The sequence below is a fragment of the Lissotriton helveticus genome, chromosome 12, assembly GCF_964261635.1.
Source record: "Lissotriton helveticus chromosome 12, aLisHel1.1, whole genome shotgun sequence".
Classification (NCBI taxonomy): domain Eukaryota; kingdom Metazoa; phylum Chordata; class Amphibia; order Caudata; family Salamandridae; genus Lissotriton; species Lissotriton helveticus.
In genome coordinates this window covers 645641138-645666036 of record NC_136073.1, presented here as the reverse complement: position 1 = coordinate 645666036, position 24899 = coordinate 645641138, and the positions used below count along the sequence as shown (strand labels likewise).

At 43.8% G+C, this 24899-nt stretch overlaps 1 protein-coding gene across 1 annotated transcript in view; it reads right to left on the bottom strand.

Annotated features, from left to right (window-relative positions):
• Positions 1-24899, bottom strand: part of LDHD (lactate dehydrogenase D) — a 480635-nt gene that overhangs the window by 156083 nt on the left and 299653 nt on the right. The window contains exon 8 of the mRNA XM_078670717.1: positions 17702-17829. Coding sequence (XP_078526843.1) covers positions 17702-17829 — 128 coding nt within the window. The remainder of the gene's footprint in view (positions 1-17701; positions 17830-24899) is intronic.

Here is a 24899-nt window from a genome sequence, read left to right as displayed (position 1 = left end):
TGCTACCCATTTCGAATTTTTGAGGCTTACTTCTAGTTTCTGATCTACCTTGAGCAGTGCCTTTTTTGTTATGTTGAACACCGGGTTCATTTTTAGGGATTGTTTATTGGATGTTAGGAGAGTTAGAGGTTCTACGTTGTTGAGGATGGCTTTCTCTAGGGCTAGCCACGTGGGTGTGTATGTTTGGTTTTGTATTACCCAATGTAGGCCCTGCCTGGCAATACAGACTGTTTGGAAGGTCCTTAAGTCTGCAACATTGAGGCCTCCTAGTTCTTTCCTCAATCTTAATTAATCGATCAGTGGTTCTAGGGCCAGTAGGAACAGCAGTGGGGATAGTGGACAGCCTTGTCTTGTTCCTCTCTGAAGATCGAAAGGGGCAGATGTGGTGCCATTGATTGCAATCTGCGCTTTTGGGTTTTTGTACAGGGCCATAACCTTCTTGACGTATATCTCACCTAGATTGTATGCCTGTAGGCACTCTTCTAAGAAGTGCCAGGATACCCTGTCAAAGGCTTTTTCAGCGTCCAGTGTGATTGTGACCGCTGGTGAGTGTGAGTTTGAGCAGTGTTCTATTACTTGGCACAGGAGTCTGGTGTTGTCGCTGGACATCCTTCCTTTCATGTACCCTACTTTTGTGTTCCCTATTAGCTTGGGGAGCACTCTACTAAGCCTCGTTGCTAATATTTTGGCATATATTTCGCAGTCTATGTTGATAAGCGATATAGGACGGTAGTTTTTTGGCCATTGTGTGTCCTTACCCTCTTTTGGAATGACTATGATGTTGACTTGTGACATTGTGGCGGTTACCTCTCCTAAATCACCGCAATGATTGAAAGCCTTCGCTAGTGTAGGTACAATTTGATCTTGGAAGGATTTGTAGAAGTGTGCTGTGTAGCCGTCTGGCCCTGGGGCCTTGTTGTCTTTTAGAGACTTAATGGCCGTTTTGATCTCTATGGTTTTGAAGTCGTGGCCTATTGCTTTCGCTTCTGTCTGTGTTATTTTTGGTAGTTTGAGCTTCTCGGATTTCGTTCCTTTAGTGTCTAGCCCTTCGTCTTTGTTGTAGAGTTCCTCAGAGAATTCTTTGAAGGTGTGTACTATCTCGCTGTGTCTGGTGTGTGTCTTGTTTGAGGTGTCTGTGATTGCTGTGATGCTGTGCTGCCTTTGTTTGCGTTTGACGTAAGAGGCTAGTGATTTCCCTGCTTTGTTCGCTTCGCATAGGTTGATTTCTTTGTATTTCCTTATCCAGAGACCAGCTCGCTCGCTAAGTATTCTATTGAATTCGTATTTCTTTTTTGTGAGTTGTGTTAAGGTACTCTGATTTGCGGTGTCTCTAATGTGTTGCGCTTCTAGACTTTTGATGTCCTTTTCAAGCTGCTCAAGTTGGGCTCTCGCCCCTCTATCTCTTCTCGCTTTTATTTCTATTAGTACCCCTCTTACTGTTGCCTTGAGTGCCTCACACACGGTGCCGGGATTTGTGTCCTGGGATCCGTTGTCTGTAATGTAGTCTGCGATGGCTTTCTGTATTTTGACTCTGTCATCTTGTTTGGCTAAGGTTGTGGGATTGAGTCGCCATCTGCGGGTTAGTTGTTCGTTGTGTCTCCCCACCAGGTGTAGGCTGATGCATGCATGGTCTGATAGTGTTCTTGCCGCTATGTCTGTGTGTTTGGTTAGGTGTATGTGAGTATTCGAGATGAGATTGTAGTCTATTCTACTGTAGGAGTTGTGTGGGTGCGAGTAGAAGGTGTATTCTCTGGTATCAGGGTGTTGCAAACGCCATGGGTCTGCTAGGTCCATTTTGTTGCAAAGGTTCATTAGCGTTTTGTGGGAAGTTGGGGTGCGTATTTTAGACTTGGTCTGTCTGTCTAGCTTAACTGGGTGGTTGAGCCCTTTGACATTTAGTGAGATGATCTTGAGGTCCGCTAGCAGTGTAGTACTACCTGGTACTGTCTTTGTTGGCCGCTACTAGGGCTAAGTATACTTTGGCCTCTGACGGCCTTACCCTCTTTACCCTGCTCCCGTATTTCGGGGAATGTTGCCTCAGTGCCGAGGCCGATCTATGTGAATTAGGTGTTCCTATGTACGAAAGATTACTAGGGTGTGAGTGATCTCTCCAGGATAGTGAATAATAATTACAGTTGTGCAGATGAGGATTCTTCTTCCTGCACACAAACAATCATTCCCTGCAACGGAGGCACCCTTGCACTAATTTTAGCACCAGAACTAGGTAGGGAAAACATTGGGGTGCTTCCGTATTGTAGTAAATACGGTGTAGTCCTGCATTTTGAAAATCTAAGAGTGCGGTGCTGCCAAATTTGGCACAGCTCTACGCTCCGACATTTTATTGCACATATTGCCCCTATGTCGCTGCTAGATAAGTGGTTACCGAAGGTAAGCAATTTGTCCATAACATAGAGACATCTAGTAGGAGATTTCTTACCTTAGAATAGATACCCCAGCAATATCATCCCAGGAGGAGGGACTGCAGACAAGTTTAGACCAGGAAGTCCTGCAGGACAGAGTGGCCAAAAAGGCCATCCCTGGGGACTGGACTGTCCAGGCAGTACTGCTTAGTGAACATGTGTAGTCATGCACATGTTACTCCTTGACAAAAGTGAAGGACTGGAACACCACATTGCAATGCTGTGGTTGAAGCCTTAGCTCTGGTGGAATGAGCTCTTAAGCCTTTATTAGGCTGTTTCTTGGCCAGAGTGCAGCACATTTTGATGCTGAGGGCGAGCCATCACAAGACAGTCCTCTTCTGCATGACACAACCATTCTGTGAGCCAATGTACCCTCACAAAGAGTTGGTAACCCACCGGAACTCTTTAGTGCGGTTAAGGTAGAATGACACTGCTCTTTTTGGTTCCAGGCGGTGAAGTCTCTCCTTCTCTATAGAGGGGCATAGAAAGTGGGCAAGGTGATTGATTGCCCTACATGATATGGTGTTACCACTTTCAGTGAGAAAGAGGCCTGAGTGTGTAGCACCAACTTATCAGTAAAGATGGTCAGGTAATGAGGCTTGGATTATAGAGCCTGCAATTCGCTCACCCTCCTGGCAGAGGTTTTGCCACTAAAAATGCTATTTTGATGGAAAACAGCTGGAGGGGGCAGTTGTGCACAGGTTCAAATGAAGCGCACAAGAGGAAGATGAGAATCAAATTAAGGTCTCACTGAGGCATGATGAATGGGCAGGTGGGAACATATGTACAAGCCCCTTAAGAAATCTGTTAATAATATGAAATTTAAATAAAGATGGTTGGTCTGGCAGGCTCCACAAGGCAAACAAGGCAGACTAGCCCTTAAGAGCGCCCAAAGCAGAGTCCTGCAGGGCAAAGGTCAAAATAAAGAGAAGGACTTGAGAGAGGTAAGAAGAAAGAGGATCAATAGAAATTTCTGCCACCGGCAGGTGTACACAGTCTTGGTAGAAGGACGCTTGGCTACCAAAATCAGACTTCAGGAGAACGGATGAGTGCTGCCAACTTGCTCCGCTCAATGTCCATGCAAGAAGGCATAGAGATGATAGGTTCCGGTGGAGCACCCTTCCCTGCTTCTGCAAATAAAATCCTCCCGATCACAGGATCGATGCTCAGTTGGAGAAGCTTGGGATACCAGATTTCCTGTGCCCAGCCTGGAGGCACAAGAATGGCTAGAGGGCCAGTCGATCCTGATCTTCTTGAGCACGCTGGACTGGAGTGGTATTCGTGGAAAGGTGTCCCTTGGTCAAGAGAGTCCTGACTACCTCCTGAAGCAAGTTGAGGTGGTCCTTAACCAACAACCCATCCAGCACATTGTCAGAGAGAAATTAGAGAGCTTACTCTGTAATCGCCAAGGATGCTAATTCAGTGACCAAATTTATGGATGCCGAAAATGTTCTTTTTGTGGCAACAATAGAACCTCCCTCATAAGCAGGGGTCACAGCTTCGTGCTACTTAGTTCCAGCAAATATGTATACCACAGAAGCCCCTCCCAATTCCTAGCTTTTATAGTCACATTAGCCTTGAGCTGACACATTTTTTGTACTACCCTCCGAATCAGCGGTAAATGTGGAAACTGAAAGCTTAAAACAAAGACAAACAGATTCTGAAAAGTACTGCCCAGAGGAAGGCACCCTCCAGGACACTCTATATAACATTGAACAAGAAATTTGATGTACTCTTGACCGGCAAAACAATCTACATGAGGTAATCCCTATTCTGCAAAATCCATTACATATTACCTCTGAATACATTTCGAACTAGTGAGAAACCGAGATCTGTGTGGTAAGTAGATCTGCCTATGTGTTAAGTTGAAACAGAGGTTGAACTGTAATATGTTACTGGCCCACACCCACATATTGATGAAATCCTTGTAAAGTAGGGAGAGACACTTTTCAACTTTAGTGATAGAAAACAATATTGTGGCATTGTTGGACCCATCTATACTGCTTCCCTCAAATCTGCAGAAGAAAAGCTGTACGAGCTAATTTCCCTGCGGTCAGCCCCAACAGACTGATATAAAATGTGGTCTTCTGAGAAAAACAGAACTATTGCTTTAAGAAAGTCTGAAACGAAATGGATATTGAAATGACATGCTGTGGAAAGGGGATTGAATATGCATTCAGGTGTCTTATGATATTGCTACAATACCACTTACTGTAATGTACCAATTGACATTGATGTGTTGCCATTATATTATGACCTCTGAATAGCAACATGGCCCACTATACTACATTATGATACAATGAAGTAGCATGTCATGCTCGTCAAATTGTTTGGATGTTTATAACCTGCACACATCAAGTTGCTTAACTTAGGAGGAAATGGTCTCTCCTGACATCTTTTATAGTCCATCATACACCAAATATATACTTTAGGTGACTTGACGAATACATTTTGATTCGTTCACTCATACATACTCTTCTCCAATGAGTCGTACTTTACAAAAACTTAGACACTGGCTTTACTCTTTCTCCCCCCCACCCCTTTTTAGGTCTCGACTACGCAGCGTGCATGCGCTGCCTAGGCAAAAAGATCTTTTGCGATCACTTTGGCTTTTCAGCCAAAAACGTGCATGTGTTCCATTGCCATCAATGGCAACGCGTACACATGAGGCGATCTACTTGCGGGAGCGCGCGCCGCCATATGGCAGCAATTATTGCTCCTGCAAGTGAATCGCTCAGGCTCCCCTCCTACCCCCTGCTGCCATGCGAGGCGCGCGCATGCCTCAACCTGCTGCCGCACGAGTTTGTTAACTAAAGCCAGCTAACGTTCAATGAAGAATAGTGCAGGGGTTCCCCGGAGATATATGTAGCGAACTTCATGGAAAATGTTACAACTGTACCCATTCGTTAGAAATATTGTTCATTTCTATAGCGCTACTAAACTCTTGTGGCAGCCAAGCGCTTTGGTAGTGCGGATTCCTCTTTACATCAGTGACTTCTGAGTATTTTTTAATTCCATATCTATATGCACGTCTTTAAAATTCTGTACTTAAGCCTGCACCTGGATGTATAAACTGCATTTGTAGGTGACACAGAATTGACCATGAAGTCCACCGTAAAAGGGGGCTCCGTGGATTTCCAGACAAGGGGTCAGCGTCTGCATAGTAAACACTTTTTGACCCCGTCCCCTCAAACTATAACCATATCACCAGGAGGAACAAGCTAAGCCATTGAAAGCCTCGTGCTCCAGCTGCTTAGGTGCATTCCTCCGGAGGCAGGATGTGACGTCTAACTGGAAGCGGCCCTACTTGCAGCGTGCTGCTACGTATGAGTTATTTTTAGGGGACGTGGGGTGGGGGGGTCATAATACATGTAATTAAAGTGCCTTTGCTACAAGACGCGCACTGAATCTGTCCGCATATGATGCAGTTTGTGATTATTTGTGTAGTCTTGCCTGCATAAAAGTAGGTACTGGGTGTAGGGGGCGCGCGCAGGGTAATGAGTGAGTGTGTTTTTGACAGTGACTCCATTCTAGATGGCAGTCTGTGGTGGTTTTGTGCTGGGAGAGATCTGATGATATTTCTGCTGCACACTCGCAAGTGCGATGGCTCACACCGGGTCAGCAGCCTGGCGGCAGCGCTCTCTGGGACAGTGGACATTAAGTCATGCAGACAGGCGGTTCACTTCCATTGCCAGCAGCTGCTTCCAGGTCATCACTGAGGGATCCGAATGTTGTTATGCAGGCGGTTTCGTCGTCCGGCATCTCAAATCTGAATATATATATATATATATATATATATATATATATATATATATATATATATATATATATATATATATATATATATATATATATATATATATATATTTCACCAAACTCTCCATCACTGAAGAATATATATATACTGTTCCACAAGTTGCCCACAAGGCAGGGCGCACTTACTAATCGGCGTGTCATCTGGATAAGGAAATGTCAGGCACATCCAGCGTCTGCAGTAACCTGACGCGCTTGGAGTATTTCACCCTTAATCATAGGTTGCCACTGCCACACACAAACTGCCAACAAAATGGTTACCAGCGATCTCAGCTTCAATTGCATGCTGGGACTGGAAGTCCATACAATTAAACCCAAGTGGGCTGCAGGCAGTTCTGTGTAAATAAAAATGTTCATCACAGGTGTGCCAGAGTGAGTATTTCCCAAATACACCTTCCGCCTGTTTGTTCCGCTCTGCTGAAAACCATTCCAGCAGCAGAGCCCCCTGCTTCACGGTGGTGTGCCCCTCGGCCGGGTTGGCCGAAATTAATACTGTTCCACAAATTACCCACAAGGCAGGGCGCACTGACTAATCGGCGTTTCATCTGGATAAGGAAATGTCAGGCACATCCAGCGTCTGCAGTAACCTGACGCGTTTCGAGTATTTCACCCTTAATCATAGGTTTCCACTGCCACACACAAACTGCCAACAAAATGGTTACCAGCGATCTCCCTGTATAAATAACCATCAATGAAAGTCAGGTGAGTACAGCTTCAATTGCATGCTGGGGCTGGAAGTCCATACAATGAAATGCAAGTGGGCTGCAGGCAGTTCTGTGTAAATAAAAATGTTTATCACGGGTGTGCCAGAGCGAGCATTTCCCAAATACACCTTCCGCCTGTTTGTTCCGCTCTGCTGAAAACAACTCCAGTAGCAGAGCCACCTTCGGGTCGGCCGAAATTAATACTGTTCCACAAGTTACCCATGGACTTCCAGTCCCAGAATGCAATTGAAGCTGTACTCACCTGACTTTGATTGATGGTTATTTATAAAGGGAGATCGCTGCATTCCTCCATTTTGCTGACTGTTGTCATGTGATCGCTTGTTCATATGCAAGTCTGCACTTTTACTGCAGGACATATAGCGAGTATTAACATTACTTTTTGTATTTTTCACGCAAATGACTTGCTTTTTACTTTTCAATTTCTAAAGCTACTATGTGTAGTATTTGAAAACTTCGATTGTGGAAATTTGGCGGTACTATGAACACTAATTTGCAGGTGTCTCTTGACTATTGCATGCACTGTAAGGTGGGTTTACCTGTTACACAGTGAACAGCTCACGTGTATGGATTTTACTCAATGCTTATGGGTACATTTCTATTTGCTTACTTGCCTTATACAGACCTGACTGATACCTGATCATACTGCATAATATATTAATTATTATTGGAAACACATGGTTATTGACTTCACTCTACAGGTTGCTGCTCTTCACCAGTGTAAGCTTCACACATTTTCGTGTTTGATTATCATGTCTCTACTTATATTATGAGATGCAAAATGTTGTCTACTATGAGTCCCTTATTACTGATATATTTACCAGGCCAAAGTAAAAGCAGCAGCAACTTATGGAGCTGGGGTGTGGGGTGTGGTTGCATCGACACCACTACAAACAGTTGAGAATATATATTTCAAATCTGTGGTGGGATTACCTCCTTCTTTTACAAATAGTATTTTACACTCTGAATTGAATCTGCCTTACATTTCAGAGTACACACAGCTAGCCCCACTTCTCCTCTGGCACTCAATCTGGAGGAGAGATACAGTTTCCCTGAATATTAAGGAGCTGCTTAGAAATGGGCAAGTGGAGGAGGTCTAGGTGGCTTACCTATGTGGAGTCAGCCTTAAGGGAGATTGGTCTCCAAAAACTCTTCAAAGAACCCTAGCCTGTAGAAAGGTGTCAAAACAGAAGGTTAGCGACATGTTTATACTGATGGCTGAGTACAAGCGCAAGGAACACTCTATAGAGAAACAAGCAGTCAGGGCATATGGCCTCAACCTGCCAATAACTGAAGGAGGTTTTTCTTATCTAGCAAATGTAAATAAGATGCAACATAAATTTATATTATTGAGGTTTCGCACTAACCTGATGCCCCTCATGTTAGGGTACCCTGAAAAAATATATAATCATGCCGATCTAAGTGTGTGCCCATGTGATAACCTATCAGCACAAACAGATCTGCACATACTTTTATTCTGTAGACTATATGAGGAGGCAAGGAATGCCATATTAAACCAATTTTAAAGAAAATGAATTTTAAACAGTGTCGGGTAGCACTATACTTTTTAAAAACACTCCCTGACCCTTAGGTTTGTTATTCAGTTGCGTCTTTCCTACAGGCTTGCATGAGGAAGAGGAAAGGGATAGTTCGTGGATTACCGAGTCTGTATAACAATAATACAAGTATCTAGACTGAGTAGATGAAATGGCTCTTTTTTAACATTTTTATGTACTTGCATCTTTATTCTGAAATTGTGATGAAATATTTGTAATCTTAAAGTTAGAATTTGGAAATAATTTTAATTTAAATTATTTACATGTTAAGGACACTCGGAGGCAACAGCAAAAAAAAAAACAGATTTAAAGATTCACTGACATGGCAGAGAACAACTGATTCAATCAACCCAACAGCTGATTTAATCAACCCAAAACAAAGTTAATTACAATTACAAATAAAAACAAAACCACCAGTAGTATGAACGTGTTTTGATCTGGATGTGAAAAAAAGAATTACTGTATTGCCGAAAAAAACCCAACACAAAACGAATGAATTAAAGCTTCGCAAACACGGCAGAGAATGAAAAGGGAACCTTCATTAAACACGAACAGAAACCCCCCAAAAACATAGTGTGCACAAACAAACACAAATGCAGAAAGGAGAAAGGCTACAAGTAATACAGCGATAGCCCATGGACGGTAGAAACAAACGGAAAGGAGAGACAAATAAGAACAAATAACCACTTAAAAGCAAGGATTTCCAATGGACACTCAAAGCTAACAACCAAAAGCGATGGGTGAGCTGTAAGCCCACAGAGCAGATACAGCATGTCTCGAAGATGCGCTGCCTAGGCAAGACCTAAATATGAGGGAGGTGGCACAGACAGTGCTTAGGGGAAGTCCCAACCAGCACTGACATCCTCACATGATCCCACCTGGGAATAGACTAACACAACTGATGTTTCTGTGTATTCACTGCCGGATCATTTATGTATTTTAAACTTTGGGGACATGAATGTCTGGCTCATTCATGTGTGTGCTGTCAGGGAATTAAGGCTAAACAATGCCTGGGCCAATGCTCATTCATGTTTCTAATAATTCATATTCATTACAGTGTGGGGCCTTTATGTGAGGACTACTAATGCTCAATACTTTCTTAGGACAGGCACATGCTATAGGACAAGCAGTCACCCAGTTGGGACAAATTAAAGACAACCCATTTCTCATCACTAAAAACTGCTTTGCGGTATAATGGTCCTGAGATCTGTAGCAGACTCAGACGTAAGTGATGATTTCATAAATTCTAGAGTTCTAGGTATATTTTATGACATTTTTATCTTGAATATCTGAAAGCTAGTAAAATACACTCTTTGGGGCTCAATTAAGTTAAAATGTGCTTCAAGGGAGAGAACATTTACAACCCCTAGATAGCCTATTCTTGGCTAATTATCCTCACCCGAAGCAATATACAGTTTGGATGAAAATGTTCGCCAGGGCTGTTTTAAGTACCCAGTCCACCCTTACTACTCTCTAAAATGTCCTCTATCAGAATAAGCAGGAGATAACAAATTGACAGCCTCACTCATAGCCTCATCGTGACCATCAATCAGGGAATGGATGCTCAATTCCTGAAGCATCTAACTCCGAACCTAAAAGATCACCAAAAGGCAGGAAAATCTGTCTAGAAGTGACCTTAGGCATCTGAAGAAATTCCTTTACAAAAAACCTCACACTATACCGTAGACCTTCTCAATACATCATCAGTCACTGGAGTCTGACACACAGAGCAGGCTTATCCAATGGTTGGCTTGAGGTTGCACACAGAGCCAGTCCTGGCTCCCCTTCTAGTGAAGACTTTGAAACCACTGAAGCTGACTCAAGAGACTTCATCTAAATATTTTGGTCAAAGCTGACTACTTCATTTCGAGGTCGATCAAATCAAATGCCATCCCTCTACCATAATAGCTCCGAAGAGGACTACAGAGGGCTCTTACTTCGCAAACGTAAGCAACACAGTGTCTTAAAAACCCGAAGAGGTGATGCCCCAGGTGTGAAAAAACTCATGGCCGATCATTTAGGAAACTATTCAGACTAAGACGACTCCAAGTGATTCTTGGCAGTCACTCTTCTATTCTTATGCTCCACATGAAAGGAAGAGCAAGACCCCCTGTGCTTTCGATGATTTAGGGGTGTTCTCTCTTTGAACTTCGCCTTCGCAGGAAATCTGGGGGCATATTACCAAGGGTGGCGATAGGCAATTATCACCGGTTTAGCGGCCGTTTTCGGCCGCTAGGCGGCAAAAATTCTATTGCTCTATTAGCAAGCTGTTGCTAACTGATGTTAGCGACAGCTTTTAGGCGATAGCGAGCGGTTTGGGGCCCGCTTTGCATGTCAGCGATATTTATCGCTAATAACATGCAAAGTGGGCGTACCCAACCTGTTAGCGACTGAAAGCATTCGCTAATGTCGCTATCGCCTATTAGCAAGGCAGGCGTAGCGATGGAAATATTCCCGCTATCGCCAAAAACGAACGCCTGCTCAGACCAGTTCTTAGCCATGTTATCCAATGGGAGGTGGATAACATGGCTAAGAGCATTTCGTCGCTAATGCGTGAATATCGCTGTATTCTCAGCGATATTCACGCATTTCGCCGCTATCGCTGGATATTTTAGCACAATGAAGAAAATTGTTGCTAATAGCATGTGTTCTCCGCTAACATATCCAGCGATAGGCAGCGATACAAAAATCGTCGCTAAGCCTATTAAGCGATAATTATCACTACTTGTTGGTAATATGCCGTCTGGAGTTTAGTTTGGGAGCTGCCAACAGAAACATTGCCTCTCATTTCCTCAGTGCTTTCGATTGCATCAGAGCACATGTGTTACACGTAGCAATGTTGTCAAGTGCGGCCCAAGCTACTGAGACAGTGACTCACAGTGACGTCGGATCCAGGAACCAACGTTAAATCCGCAAGATTGCCTTTCTACAAGAAAGGTGGTGAGAACTTGATTGCTTCAGATCCGCTTGTGTTGAGTATGTAAAAACATCAAACTATTTCATTGTTGCTGTTCATGTATTAATTGACCAGGGCAGCATAAACCATAGAGCCGCATATGTCTGCAATGAAGATATCTTTACCCACTTGAAGGCAATAGGGCGGCACTGCTAACAAAAAAGACTGGATACAGAAGGCGTTGAGAGCGCAGATTAATACAGAATAATGTTCATCTTTGTCTGTTTAAGTTAGCATAAGTACCGGGCCGAATTCAAGAAGGTGGGGGCCTTTAATTTACAGGTACTGAAAACTCTGGAGGCCAACATGCTGTTGATTTGGTGTATTATGCAATACCTTGTTACAACTGTGCTGTCTTTCAGTAACAAAATTATTACTGTTTGCATTGCTGGGTTCCAAGTAAATGGCCTCCATGTACTTGTTGCTAATGTTTGCAATACTCATTGGGTGTTTTTGTATACAATAAAAAACAAAATACAAAAATTGAAAAAACATTTTTTTTAGCATAAGTAGGCTGCAAAACTAATTTACTGGGCCTGCTGGTCTTGTTACACTGTACTGAGAGGAAGGGGTCTCAGTGTTCAAACAATAATTATACTAATTTACTTAGAAAAGAGTTCATCAAATAACAATGAATGAAGCCGGCATTGTTTTAATTCACAATGTGGAAAAGTATAACAAATATACTAACACTTCATTAGAGCGTATAGTAGGTTGAACAGTGCCCAAAAGGGGAGAGGGAAGTGGTTGTGTGAGGATAGTGTGGTACAGGGTTGTGACAATAAAATCAAGACAGTATCAAAAAATGCATTAATGTTTCAATTATAATACAAAGAAGAAACAAAGGACTGGTAGTTCACTATAACAATATATACATGTCATCCTCCAATGATGCACCCAATGTCAAATGTATGTATGGAGTTGACGTAAAGGGAAAAGTCGTCGACGTTTCGACCCTCAAATTGTCGCAGGGTTAGTCGAGCCCTTGCAGCGGGGTCTTCATCAGGACAAGGAACTGGGCAGGCAACCTGATGAATGTATATATAGAGGGATTATTTAATCAATTACAAAAAAGGGTGTCCATTGCGAGTGACAAATTAAGTAAAAGTAATGTAGCACACAACAAAGAGCATACCGTTATGATTATCGCTCTATCTTTTCACAGCTTGCGTCATCTAGGATATTGTCATAGCTATTGGGTAAAAGAAAATTCAATTGTTGTTTAGCAGTATGATCGCGAAAGAGGTCAAATCAAGCTAGACCAAAATGATCTAGACAATTGCGAATTAATCGTATACATCCCTACACTTACTGTGGTGAGGGTGAAAAGAGCGGCGGAGGAAGAGGCCAGCCCTTGGGCGGCGTACCTGTCGATATCTGAAAAACGATAATGGTCAGACTTTAGGATATGAAGTCGATCTATGAAGCAAATGGTTAGAACCATTGAACATTTATAACTAATGGAAGGAGGGCAGGCTTACCAGCGTCGTCCAAAAGGATCGGCGTTGGTTCAGAGATGTATGGTTCCAACTTCAGAAATGTATGTTGACCTAGGAATCAACATCATAAAATGCCAATTACTTTGAAGCATTGCAGTCAGGAGCAAACAATGTGGCCACAGCGATACCAATGATTGATAAAAGGAACATGGGACGGAGCTTACCGATTGCCGACTTGATCGGGCATCCACTTGCACTCGCGTCTGACGTAGCGAGGCACACTTCCTGGTTAGGTAAGTAACCATGGAAGCAGGAACACGTGATTGACTCAGTGGAAGTAGACATTAAAAACAGACCCGCGTCAAAGTGGAAGTCAAAATTGACGGGGGTAATCAATATGATGGACCCGGGGACGATTAAATATATTATATAAATGTGTGTCTCTAGGTCACACGCGTACTATTTTACGCGGTATACGGTGAGGTTGAAGCAATTGTTTCGGGGTAACCATGGAAACACACTGAACAGCAATAAAGGACAATGAGGAAAGACTAGCGTGAAAATATCGTCTCATAGCCAATGGTTTACAGGAGTGAATTAGCCTAGAGTGGTGTGATAGCATCATTGAAACAATGGGAGTTAATTAAAAAGAAACAATAAAGCAACACCAAAGTCTACAACAAATTATGAGTGGCGTGTTATCTAGGTCAGTTTGATACCCAAGTATGTCATGAATATAATAAGTCATACGTCAATGAAAAGCATTGGTGTACGCTCCGTGCATCTTATTCGGGCGTACCTCTCTCATGAGGGTAAAGGCCCGTGCGATTGTATCATATTTACAATGTTCAGTAGTGTTGGATCTAGCCCTGATCTCTTGACTGGGTGAGAGTATTCTGCTTAATTCAGAGACTCTGTCCATCACCACCCCTTGTTGTAAATACAGTAGTTCATGATGGCAATGGAATAGTTCCAACACTAGGAGAACATTAAAGAAATTTAAAGAAATCAATGTCAATATCAATATTGGTATAGACCAAGTAGATTAACGGTTTGATAGGTCATCAACATGTGAAGTAGACACAATAAAGAGGCGTACCTCTCACATGAGGGTATAGGCCAATAGACAGCTGACAGCTAAAGAAGCATAGCTTTTTAAAAGTACAATGGAAAGTTTTCTATGTGCATGTTTTTTTCTCGAATCAAAAAGTGGGGCTTCTGTTCCTGAGAAGAGAGAGAACATTTTTTTCCTAACAGGTGTGTCTGACCTATATCATGAGGACAGTCAATGAGTCTGTCTCATGTTGCCCTCACACAACCCCAAGGGGATGTCATGCTTCCTCATAGGGCTGTGCTCCTCGTCCGGCCGGCGCTGGATTGCCCCACAGGTCCCCGGAAGGTTCACTTTTGGCGGAGATTTTTTTAAAAGATGCTGTATGATGCGTGCAAGTGAGGTGATTGGTGTGGTGGAGTTGTGAAACGTAGCTGTGGGTTAAAACTGATAGGGGAGGTCACAAACTATCATTTATTTAATAAGTCGACCGCCGTGTCAGAAACATGGCGACAAATCACCAGAGTGAGGCCTCCACCTCACGACTATAGGGCACTTTTCCCGTATAGCCATTGCGCACTGACTACCAGGGTTCCTTTCAAACCATTAGGGTAGCATTTGCCGGTGATAGGTTTTTATCTCCGACAGGGCGGTCGACTTATTAAAGGATAGCTTGTGACCTCCCCTATCAGTTTTAACCCACAACCACCTTTAACTACTCCACCACACCAATCACCTCCTTTGTACGGCATCTCTAAAAAAGATCTCTTCCTAAGTGACCCTTCGGGGGACCAGTAGGGCAATGCCGCTTCGGCCCGACGAGGAGCACTGCCCTATGATGAAGCATGACATCCCCTTGGGGATGTGTGAGGGCAACATGAGACAGTCTCATTGACTGTCCTCATGATATAGGTCAGACACACCTGTTAGGAACATTTCTTTTCTCTCTTCTCAGGAACAGAAGCCCTATTTTTTGAGTTGTTGATCTATACATAGGAGAATGGGCTTTGGACCTTCCAAACTAGCTCCGAGTACCCACCCTCCCCTCTGTCCCACAGAGAGGAAATTTAGTATAATATGTATTTCTCTCTACAGTGCCTCTCAGACAAAAATGTGATCTGTACTGTGGTGCTGTTTATTCATGTTGTATCAAATAAAGTACTTCAAAGATAGCCTACCTAAGAAGTTCATGTACTGTTAAAAATGTTCAAGGCTGTTCCTGCTCACAGCCACAGCAGTTGGCCTATTCACTTTATTAAGTTTATTGTTGAATTGTTTCATATGGTTTCCTTTTGAATTTAAGGCATAGGGACTCTTTGTTAATTCATTCCTGGAGGGGTTCTAGAACAGCCTGTTAAACATAAAATAATTTCAAAAATGTTAATTGGCTTCTGTCAATATATCTTAATTAGTACAGCTGGAATGCCATCTAACACCATGCAAAGGGCCATGATCCTCTACTGCCTAGAAACTATAAAATGTGCTGTGTTTGGGTTATGTACCAGACTTTTCAGAGACTCCTATCGAGCCAGTCCTTATGACGGTCTGCACTTAAACTTTGTACTTGGAATATTTGCCTGAGCTTTTTGCCTATTCTTAGGAGGCCAACGTCAAGTCAGTGCTCTTACTGTTTCCATATTTAGACTTTCCTCTTGATTTATGATATTAATGTTGATTTGAATTGACCAACCATTTGCCCTTTTTGCCTTCTGTAAGGATTCTTAATTTTTAAATAACCTTCTGGGTTTGGAAAGTGAGTCTTGTCCTGCATGGGCTTTCCTGTCTGGAATTTCCTTTATTTGCCTAGGGCCTTGCCCTTTGGCACTCACATGGCCTGATCCATTCAATTATCCCTTTCATTAGTAGAAAGCGACAGCGTCTGGGGATGTTAACTTAAGGAAGCAGCAGGAAGGGAATCCATTAGAAATATTATTGAATGTAAGTTTGAAGATTCCAACTATGAGAATCCAGATTTCAGATCTTACGCTGTAGATGCATGTCATGACACTTTAGAGTACAAATAAGGACCCAGGGAGTAAATCTAAGGTATCCGGTCATAATAATGAGAATTCCTAATGATAATACTTGTGGAAATGAGAATCTAAAATATCAAGATGTACCAGTTGTAAAGTCCTTTTACAAGTTAGAAAGTTCTTCTCAACTTATAAAATGGAGTTTGTAATCCTTTCCAAATCACGTATAAGAGGTCGAATGAAGGGATTATTACCCTGCTGTTTTTGAATCGGAGAGGAATATATGAGTGGGTTGTGACCTCAGTTGGTGTCACAACCCATTGAGTAGTTAATAACCTCTGCACTGGAGTGGTTACGGATTCGCACAGGGGAAAGTGTCCCCTTCCCCCCCTTGTAAATTGGGTCTGCAGCCCTGGAAGGGAACAGTCAATCGTACACAGGGCCGCTGCCCGCTCCACCCAATGTTCTCACAAACAATAACCTTTTTCTTTTTGTTGTAAAAAGGAGCATATGTTCTTTTACAGAATACAGGCTACATAAAAAATAAAAAATTTAAAAACTTTCCAGTTTGGAAATGCAAACACAGGGACGGTGGCATGCTATACCTTGCAGGCCATCATCCCTGTTATTTCAGTCAATCGCAAGTGGCTATAGTGGCTTGCCTAAGTAATATCCATTAGGCAGGGCACTCTGCAACCGAATATATTGTGAAGGGACCTACACACCATATCATTGTTAGCCACTCCACCTCAAAAACAAAAATAATTATGTCAGCTTTAAACATTTTAGAAATGTAATGTAATAAACACCCTTTTAATAAAACTTTCAAACTTTCAAACCCTCCAAAGAAAGACTAACCATTTTCTTGAAAATAACTCTAGTGTTCCTGTTATGAAATACCAATTCTTTGCTTTTTGTTGATATATGGACAGATTGGAACAACCATACTCATGCGTAACCATCCTATATATGGACCTTCATCAAAACACCATGCATGGCCACAATTATTTCAAGAAGGCATACACTATGTCAGTATGTAACCATAATGCCAGCAGCAGCATCATTCTAGGGCTTGGAACCACCATGTCAAGGATACTCACAACAAGCCAGGAATGATCACCATTATGATTGGATGTGCACTCAAGTGGAGGGCAGTACAATGAGGTCTACAATAATACATGAACTGCCACATTGTATGTCGCAAGCATTGTACTAGGGATAGGGACAGGAACCACTGAACCAATGATGATCACAAAAGTTTAATAACTGCCACCACTATACTGAGGCTAGTACCAGTCCCGGAGTGGCTGCTACTGTGCAAAACATGCCCACAATATATCGACCCCGGCTCTCATGCCTCCATGAAAGATTTCAGGCGACTCACTTTGCTGACAGCAATCCAAGGCAGGCGTTTATGCTACATCACCTTAAAAGTTCACCAGATTCCACTGATGGTACACGGTAAACATGCTCCTCTCACAGGAGACATGTATGCAGTGGAGTCATTTAACCCCTCCCTAAAATACCTCTCCATGCAAGAATGTTTGCCTCAACACCAACAGCGCGGTCCTCAGGGGCTTGGATTATTTTCCAGCTAAAGTATTCCCAGTACGTCCTATTGTAATAACTTAGCTCATCATACATATACACCACTTTGAAATATTCACCTGATTTACTTAAACCCTTACAGTGTCCTACTATCCATTTCAGAAACTATAGGATGTTATAAGCAACCATTGCACCTTCATCTTCTGCAGACTAACGGTCTCACCTTACATCCCGGACGGAGGCCAAGGGCTGCATACCATGCATTGTGTCGCGCAGTCCATAGCTTATTTCTGGATTCTTGATTCTTGGCGTAAGTAAATTCAGAGCCTCCATTTAGCTGAATGATCTCTTCTGCAGGAGCGAGATATGCCGTAGAATTCCATACATTTCATTAAAAAAAGAAAGATCTGTGTTAGAATTTGACTTGCTGGAGAAAAAGTGAATATGAGCGGTAGATACATGCTCAAGATGCCAACTATTAGACATATTCAGGGGCTGCTCTTATACCATATTGGGGTTCTCAGTTCCACCATGTACGAAACGTTATTTTACTATGCCATATTGGAGTTCATACCATTATTTCCTAATCATATGTCCTTACGATGCTCTGTTGATGTAATGCACAGATGTGTAGAAGCTATTGCAAGTCCATTCTAAGATTCTGTGACCTAACATATAAGGAGTCCTCATCTATTGTTATTCCCAGTAAGTGTATGGAGTATGATGTCCCAGTCATTCACATTTATGTTTCTGTGTCCCCTCAGCTGCTGGGCTACACTCTCTGTCAATTTCACTTGTTCTGCCATCCATTTAGAAACCTGTGGGAGGGTCAGAGGATTTTCAATGAACTGCTATTCATCTTTTGGCCAGCAGGAGCACAATGTCAATATATCTGCATTTTATCTTCTTATGCAAAGGTATGGGTATTAGATCCAATCAAAAGATTTTAGGTTTTAGTACTAAGTTACTTGAGGTAATGGAAACAGCCCATGCAAGATGGTGTTTGCCGGTACATGTATGCAGCAGGACAGGTCCATACCATAAGGAGAATGCCTACCACTGCTGACCTAAAGCTATAACATTGATCTAATGCTTTAGGTTATAACCTATTGATCCTCAGTGGATTGTGGAATAAGTGTGGCCTAACACATGGAATATTATTTTAAATATCTTTTCAAGATTACAGTAGGGTATTCTAATACTGTACTCCATTCTGCATCACTCAGTTCTCCACCAGAATCTTTAACTCACAACTTTCTCAGAGGTTCTAACAATAATTTATTTCTCCAGCATTTTCCGCACACATTGTAATGGCTTTCTGACTATGTGAGCAGCTTCACAAGCACTGGGTGTTGTGGAGGTTTTCCAAAGTATTCCCTCCCAAGTATTTAACAATGCTCTCACAGCTGCTCCACATATGTTAGAAATTGCTGTTTTAGCCCTCAGTATCAAACACGTCACCAATTTTCAGGATCCACACTTTTGACCATTTAGTAGTGTTTACAACCATCATCATCTCTCTAAATGTGGGATATGTCTGATGGAAGCCATTCTAGGGCCAGAGCGGGTAAGGCAATGTCGTCGACAGCATATGGAAGTGCCCACCAACCTAGGTGTCTGATTTATTCATTCCTTTGCTGAAAAAAATGTTTCCTTGGGAATATTCCTGTGAGTTCAGATAATAAATAATGTGACATCTACCTGCACCTGCCTACAACCACCACATGTTTACTTGGAGGTGCATCACTTGGTTATATTGCTTATAGTCTACCATGTACAATCCACCATCAGTGATCGGCAGCTGCAATTTTGGCAATTCTACTTCTTCCACCCTACCAAATTAAATTTATTACAATTAAGTTTAGTGCTCTAAAAATCTTTAGGGTTCATTTTGCAAGCACATTTACCAATTCCCATGGAAAGCAAATGAGTAGAACCATCTTGGAGAGTTAAGTTTGAGCCATCACCAAGAGTGTGAGCTTCTTCCAGAAGACCACTATAATTTATGAAGGAGATATGGTCTTATCGACATACCTAACAATAGTCTTAATCATATCATGATATCTTTGCACCCCTAAATTATACCTAAAAGGTTCCATTTCCAATTTGAGTGGATTTTTGGGTAGGTCTGATTCACTCAATTCTGCAGTCAACCCTAGTGGGAACAGGAAGGATTTATCTATGATAACTTTCAGACCTCACAAATAGCTACAAGAGTCCAGCATCGATAGACCATGTGGAAGGTCATCAGGGACACTATGAAGATACAAAAGGACCAACTCCACTGAAATAGCATGTACATACTTTTGTAGATCAATGCCCGTTAGCCTCTTCCTTAACAATCTAGCCACTGGCTCCATGTGCAAAGCAAACAAGAGCGTCGACAATAGACATCTCTGTCATGTTCTCCTCTGTATCAGCAGGGGCCATTAAATTACTTAACCATTTCAAACTCAACCCAGTGGGTTTGGAAGTAGGGCCATGATCCAGCTCATCCAGTCATTCCAAATTCCATTTCTTTGAGAGCCATACATTAATATATTCCCAGCTCAAAGAAACAAATGCTTCAAGTGCCAATATCTCAATCTCTATATTGCTTTATGGTTTAAATCTTTTTATTGAGTTTTGCTATCAGAACAGTAGCTGCCACCTACATCCAGTAGCCGGTGGGGATAGGCATTATAAGAATGTTTAAAGAGGAGTAACAAAGGTATAGTTATAGGTCGAAAGAAGGAAATAGAAGAGGAAATCTCAGGGAGCTAATGATGGCTTAGAGTTCGGAGCAAAGCGCGTCCTTTCTGTGTTCAAATCTGCCACTGTGAGGGGCGTTTATTGGTCATGTGGGGGGGTCCCAGGTGAGTCGGAGTACCGGTAGATATCTCGGGCATGTGAGTTCAGTGAACTCAGTGGACAGGAACCCTAAAGTGGATCTCCGTGTTTTATCAAAGCGGTGAAGCTTATGTGCAACGCTTGCTGTACCTTTGCCATGCCAATCACCTCCCATAGCTTATGTAGCCATTCTAACCTGGTTGGGACTCCATCCGTTTCCCTATTTAGAGAGTATCACCTGCTTGGCAGCACCCAGTGCCAATGTTTCCCCAGCATGATCCTAGAGGGTACGTTAAGGCGTTGGGGAGACCAAGGAGTATGTAGCGAGGGAATGTTGGTATGTCCATATCATAGGTAGCATTTATGTCGGGTAGTATTGAGTCGCAGAAGGGTTGTATTTTCGGATTTTGCCATAGTTCATGTGTCAAACTACCCACCTGGCCGCAGTGGCGCCAGCAATGGGCATGTCCCCCGGGCTTCTAGCGTGCCACCGTCGGGGGTGTAATACTAGTATTTTTTTTTGGGAACATATTTTTATTGATTTCTAAGTACCTTATACAGTCATATATCTTGGTCATAGCATGTTGAACAACCCAATAAGCTCTCAAACATCACTGCATCCACCCTCGGCAGAGCTCTTGGATAACAATGTATGATGGGTATTCACCAGAATCTCCCTCGTAATTCCTCCCCCTCCCTAAAACTTTGGTCACATCCCATACGCAGCGGCATTATCAGTATATTAGTACATTTACACCCCGATAACATCTTTCGGTAGAGCATAATACAACTGTAACATTCTCTATATAGAACAAACAAAGTACGGGCCATTGGCATTACCGCCCCCATATACATGGACACAGTCTAAGCTGACATATCAATCTCTGCGGATTTAAGCTCTTCCAACATAGTCCCCCATTCCAGTGCTATTGGTATCTTTCGGAGCCCTCTCGCCTCTTCTCTACGCAGCGCTGCGCCCTCAGCACCGCCCCACTTTAACATTTCCACATGCCAGGTGTGTACCTCCGGAGGTTTACTAGACTTCCAGCGCATCGTGATATTCCTAACAGCTAGAAGTAACGCCAGATCTAAGAATCGGTACTGTATCTTGTGTTTTGACCTGTGCTTGTGTACTCCTAATAGACATTCCTCTACTGTAGCTTGTAACGTAAGATGAGCCGCCAGTCCTGCAATTTCTCTTATCCTGGCCCAGTAGTCTATTAGTTTAGTACATGTCCATAACATATGCAGGAGTCCCACCCCCTCCCTGTGACATCTAGGACAGGAGTGTTGTGTCCGTGGGAACATTTTGTCCATCTTTTCCAGGGTTAGGTATGCTCGGTGCAGTATCATGGTTTGAATAAATTTGAACCGCGAGTTCCGGGACACCTTCCTGGAGTGTTCTAGGATCACTGCCCATTCTTTATCCGACAGTTCCTGACCTATCTCCTCCACCCAGGTCTGATGTAGGGGATCTAAGGGTAGCCTAGAATGTGTGCTGATCCCATGATACATCCAACGGATCAAATGCCTTCCCCTCCCCATGTAGTGTACCATCTTTACCAACTCATTTTGGTCTGGTTCCTGGCCCTGTGGCGCCCAATGTTTCTTTACATATTGTATCAATGCTGCATGTAACATAAATAAGTTTTGCGGTGCGCCCGTTTCATGGACAAACGTGTCATGGTTCAGCAGGACCCCATGACCGAAAAGGCCCGCCACTGTAGTAACGCCAGTCTGCCCAGGGTGTTATCCTGCGTTTAGTGAGTGGGGGTGTAATACTAGTAATGTGCTATCTTGAGAAACATCTTCTTTCCAGCAGTGCTGCAAGAGGAGGCCCTAGCTCTTTGTATTATGTCATGCCATTCTTTATAGGAGCACTCTTGTTTGCACTCTGACTCCCACCTTCACTGTGCGGGGGTCTTTACTCGCTGTGTGGGTGCAAGAAGAAACAAGTATATATCAGAAAGCAGGTGTTTGTCCGCTTGTCAGGTTATGAACCATTTTTCTAGTTTTGTCAAGGGGTGGATTGCATGCAGGCGAATGTGTGGCTGCGTGACCCAGTGCCATAAGGCCAGGTATTGCCAGTAAGTTGCTTTAGGTAAGCCATAGTTGGCAGATACTTGGGAAATATCCATTACCTCTCTAATTCGAAGAGATCACCCACATTTTACAGTTGGATTCCTTTCATTTGAGGTAATCCTGTTCTGTCTGGGTGGGAGATAATTTCAGGTGACCTCTAAAGGGGGTCCAGGGGTACATAGGGGTAGATAGACCGCCGGGCACCTGAACCCTGTCCCATACATTCATCGTAGCTCGAAGGAACCGTGAAATGTAGACCCCGGCAGGGCGGTGTCGTTTAGGGAGCCAGGGATAAAGCACCAGTGTTTTTCCGACGTGAGCTTATACCATTCGATCAGCTAGCGCAACTGGGCCGCATGCTAATATCGTTCTAAGTGTGGAACCCCTAACCCTCCGTCTTCCTGTTTAAAGTACATTTGGAGGTGCGCCATTCGGGCCCTCTTTCCTCTCCAGACAAAGTCCACCAACAAGTGTTTAATTTTAGCCAGTGTTTGAGAGGTTAACTGGAGTTGGAATAGTAAGTTATACCAATCCAACATCCAGCGCCGCCCCCCCCCCACTTTTAGCAAGTCGTTGTTCCGACTTGCGTTTCAATGGCATGCATTGTTACCACGCGGTCGTTGTAATGACCGTATTGTATTGGCATGCGTTAAAAAAACATGCAATGTAACGTAGCATATTTGTGTCCACCTACCAATCCAGATCAGTTAGGGCAGTCGAGTGCAGGACAGTCATAAGCCATGCTTGACCTCCTCGTGGCTATTGAGAGCTACACATGATTAACATGAGCCTTGGTCAGCAGTAGGACTGATCTACATCGTTCATGCTTGAAGAGCGGGAAGGACTAAAAGACTGAATTCCAAACCACTTCGTCACCAGGGCTAATAACATGAGTAAAGAAGTGAACTAATTGTGCATTTGACTTGTTGATAAACATTATATGCCCCTAAGCCTTATTCACGCCTCTTTTGTGGTTGCTCGGGGGTTGCATGCAACCTGGGTGGGAGAGAGCACAGAAGAGGGAAAGGGCGTAACGCCCACCTGAGAATCGTGATCAGAGTTACCTCACTATATACTTGATTGCAATGTGTCATTTTGAGTAATAATTTGAAAATTAAAAAAGATTTTTCTTTTTCTAAAAGACCAGCAGTGGGCTGGGCATTGAAGGTATTGTGTATGTTGGTTGATTGTAAAGTTGTGGGCGTGTGCCCTCCACATTACCTCCCAGAGAAGCCTGTGACTGCTCACCCTTGCTACCCTGAGAATCAGGTATGCAAAGGGTTCTACTTGGCCCAGTTTACAAAAGACACCTACGGTCAGATGCGCCTCTTGCAGTAAAGCAATGTCTCCTCCTCAACAATGTAAGTAGGAGTGCATTTTGGATCTCTTATTGGGGTATTGTATACCTCATACATTTCATGTGAGGAAAGTGTGCTATGTGAAGGGAGCTATCTGCCTCATGCTTCCGAGGACCCTCTAGTCTCACCCACCATATGTGTACATGGGGGTAACTCTATTGTCTGATGACGATAACTTCCCACGTTCATCAATCCCTTTATGTTGCAGCATGCCCATATTGTACTCGAATTCATCCTTACGAACACCACCTAGCCAGGGCAAAGTATAACCTCCTAACCCAAAAAAACAAACATTCAACATTAACATCTAAACTGTACATCTTCTCATGCCATTCTTGGCCACACTTGGCCATATATGGCGACCGTGCAGTGCGGGTGAGTGTGACCTGCCCCCAGGACACCCCCGCACCGCACGGCCACCAGCTGCTGCGTGTGCCCCCCTGCTCGACTCAGCCTCGCTGAGCTTGCCGCCTCTGCGTGTGCCCCCCTGCTCGACTCAGCCTCGCTGAGCCTGCCGCCTCTTCTGTGCTGACTACCGCGCTATTTGTATTTCCTTTTTTCGCCACTGTTGCCACTTTACTTTAATTCTCTCCTGCCTGTGTTGTCCTTTTGGGCATTTGCTGCATTAGTTTGTGTCCCCGTTTTCCCCTGTGCCCCCCGCCCCGCTCCCCGCTTCCCGCCGCCGTGCCAGCGGCCACGCCCCCTTTCCTTTGTCTACCCTCCCCGCTCCCCGCCTCCCAGCTCCTCCCTCCCTGACACTTCGCCATATATGGCGACCGTGCAGACGCGCAGCGTGCACGCGCAGCGGGCGTGCCGACTGTGCGCCGAAGGTGCGCCAAAGGTAAGCCCGTCTGTGCCCGTCCGCGCCTGGACCGCGCCCAGTGCCAGGACCCCTGGCCCCCGCAGACCCCAGCCCACCCGCCGGACGTACGACGCCGCCACCCTCAACGCACTCAACGCCGGCCGAGTCCCGGGCTGCTACCGAGCCACCCCAAGACGCACCCACGGACCCTTCTGCTGCAACTCCTGCAAGTTCACCTGCAGCCGGACCTGCACCACTCCAGCAGTACCCAAGACCTCGACGAGCAACAGCAGCAGCCACCTGAGATGCATCCTGCTCAACACCTGCTCCGTCCACAGGCACGCCATCGA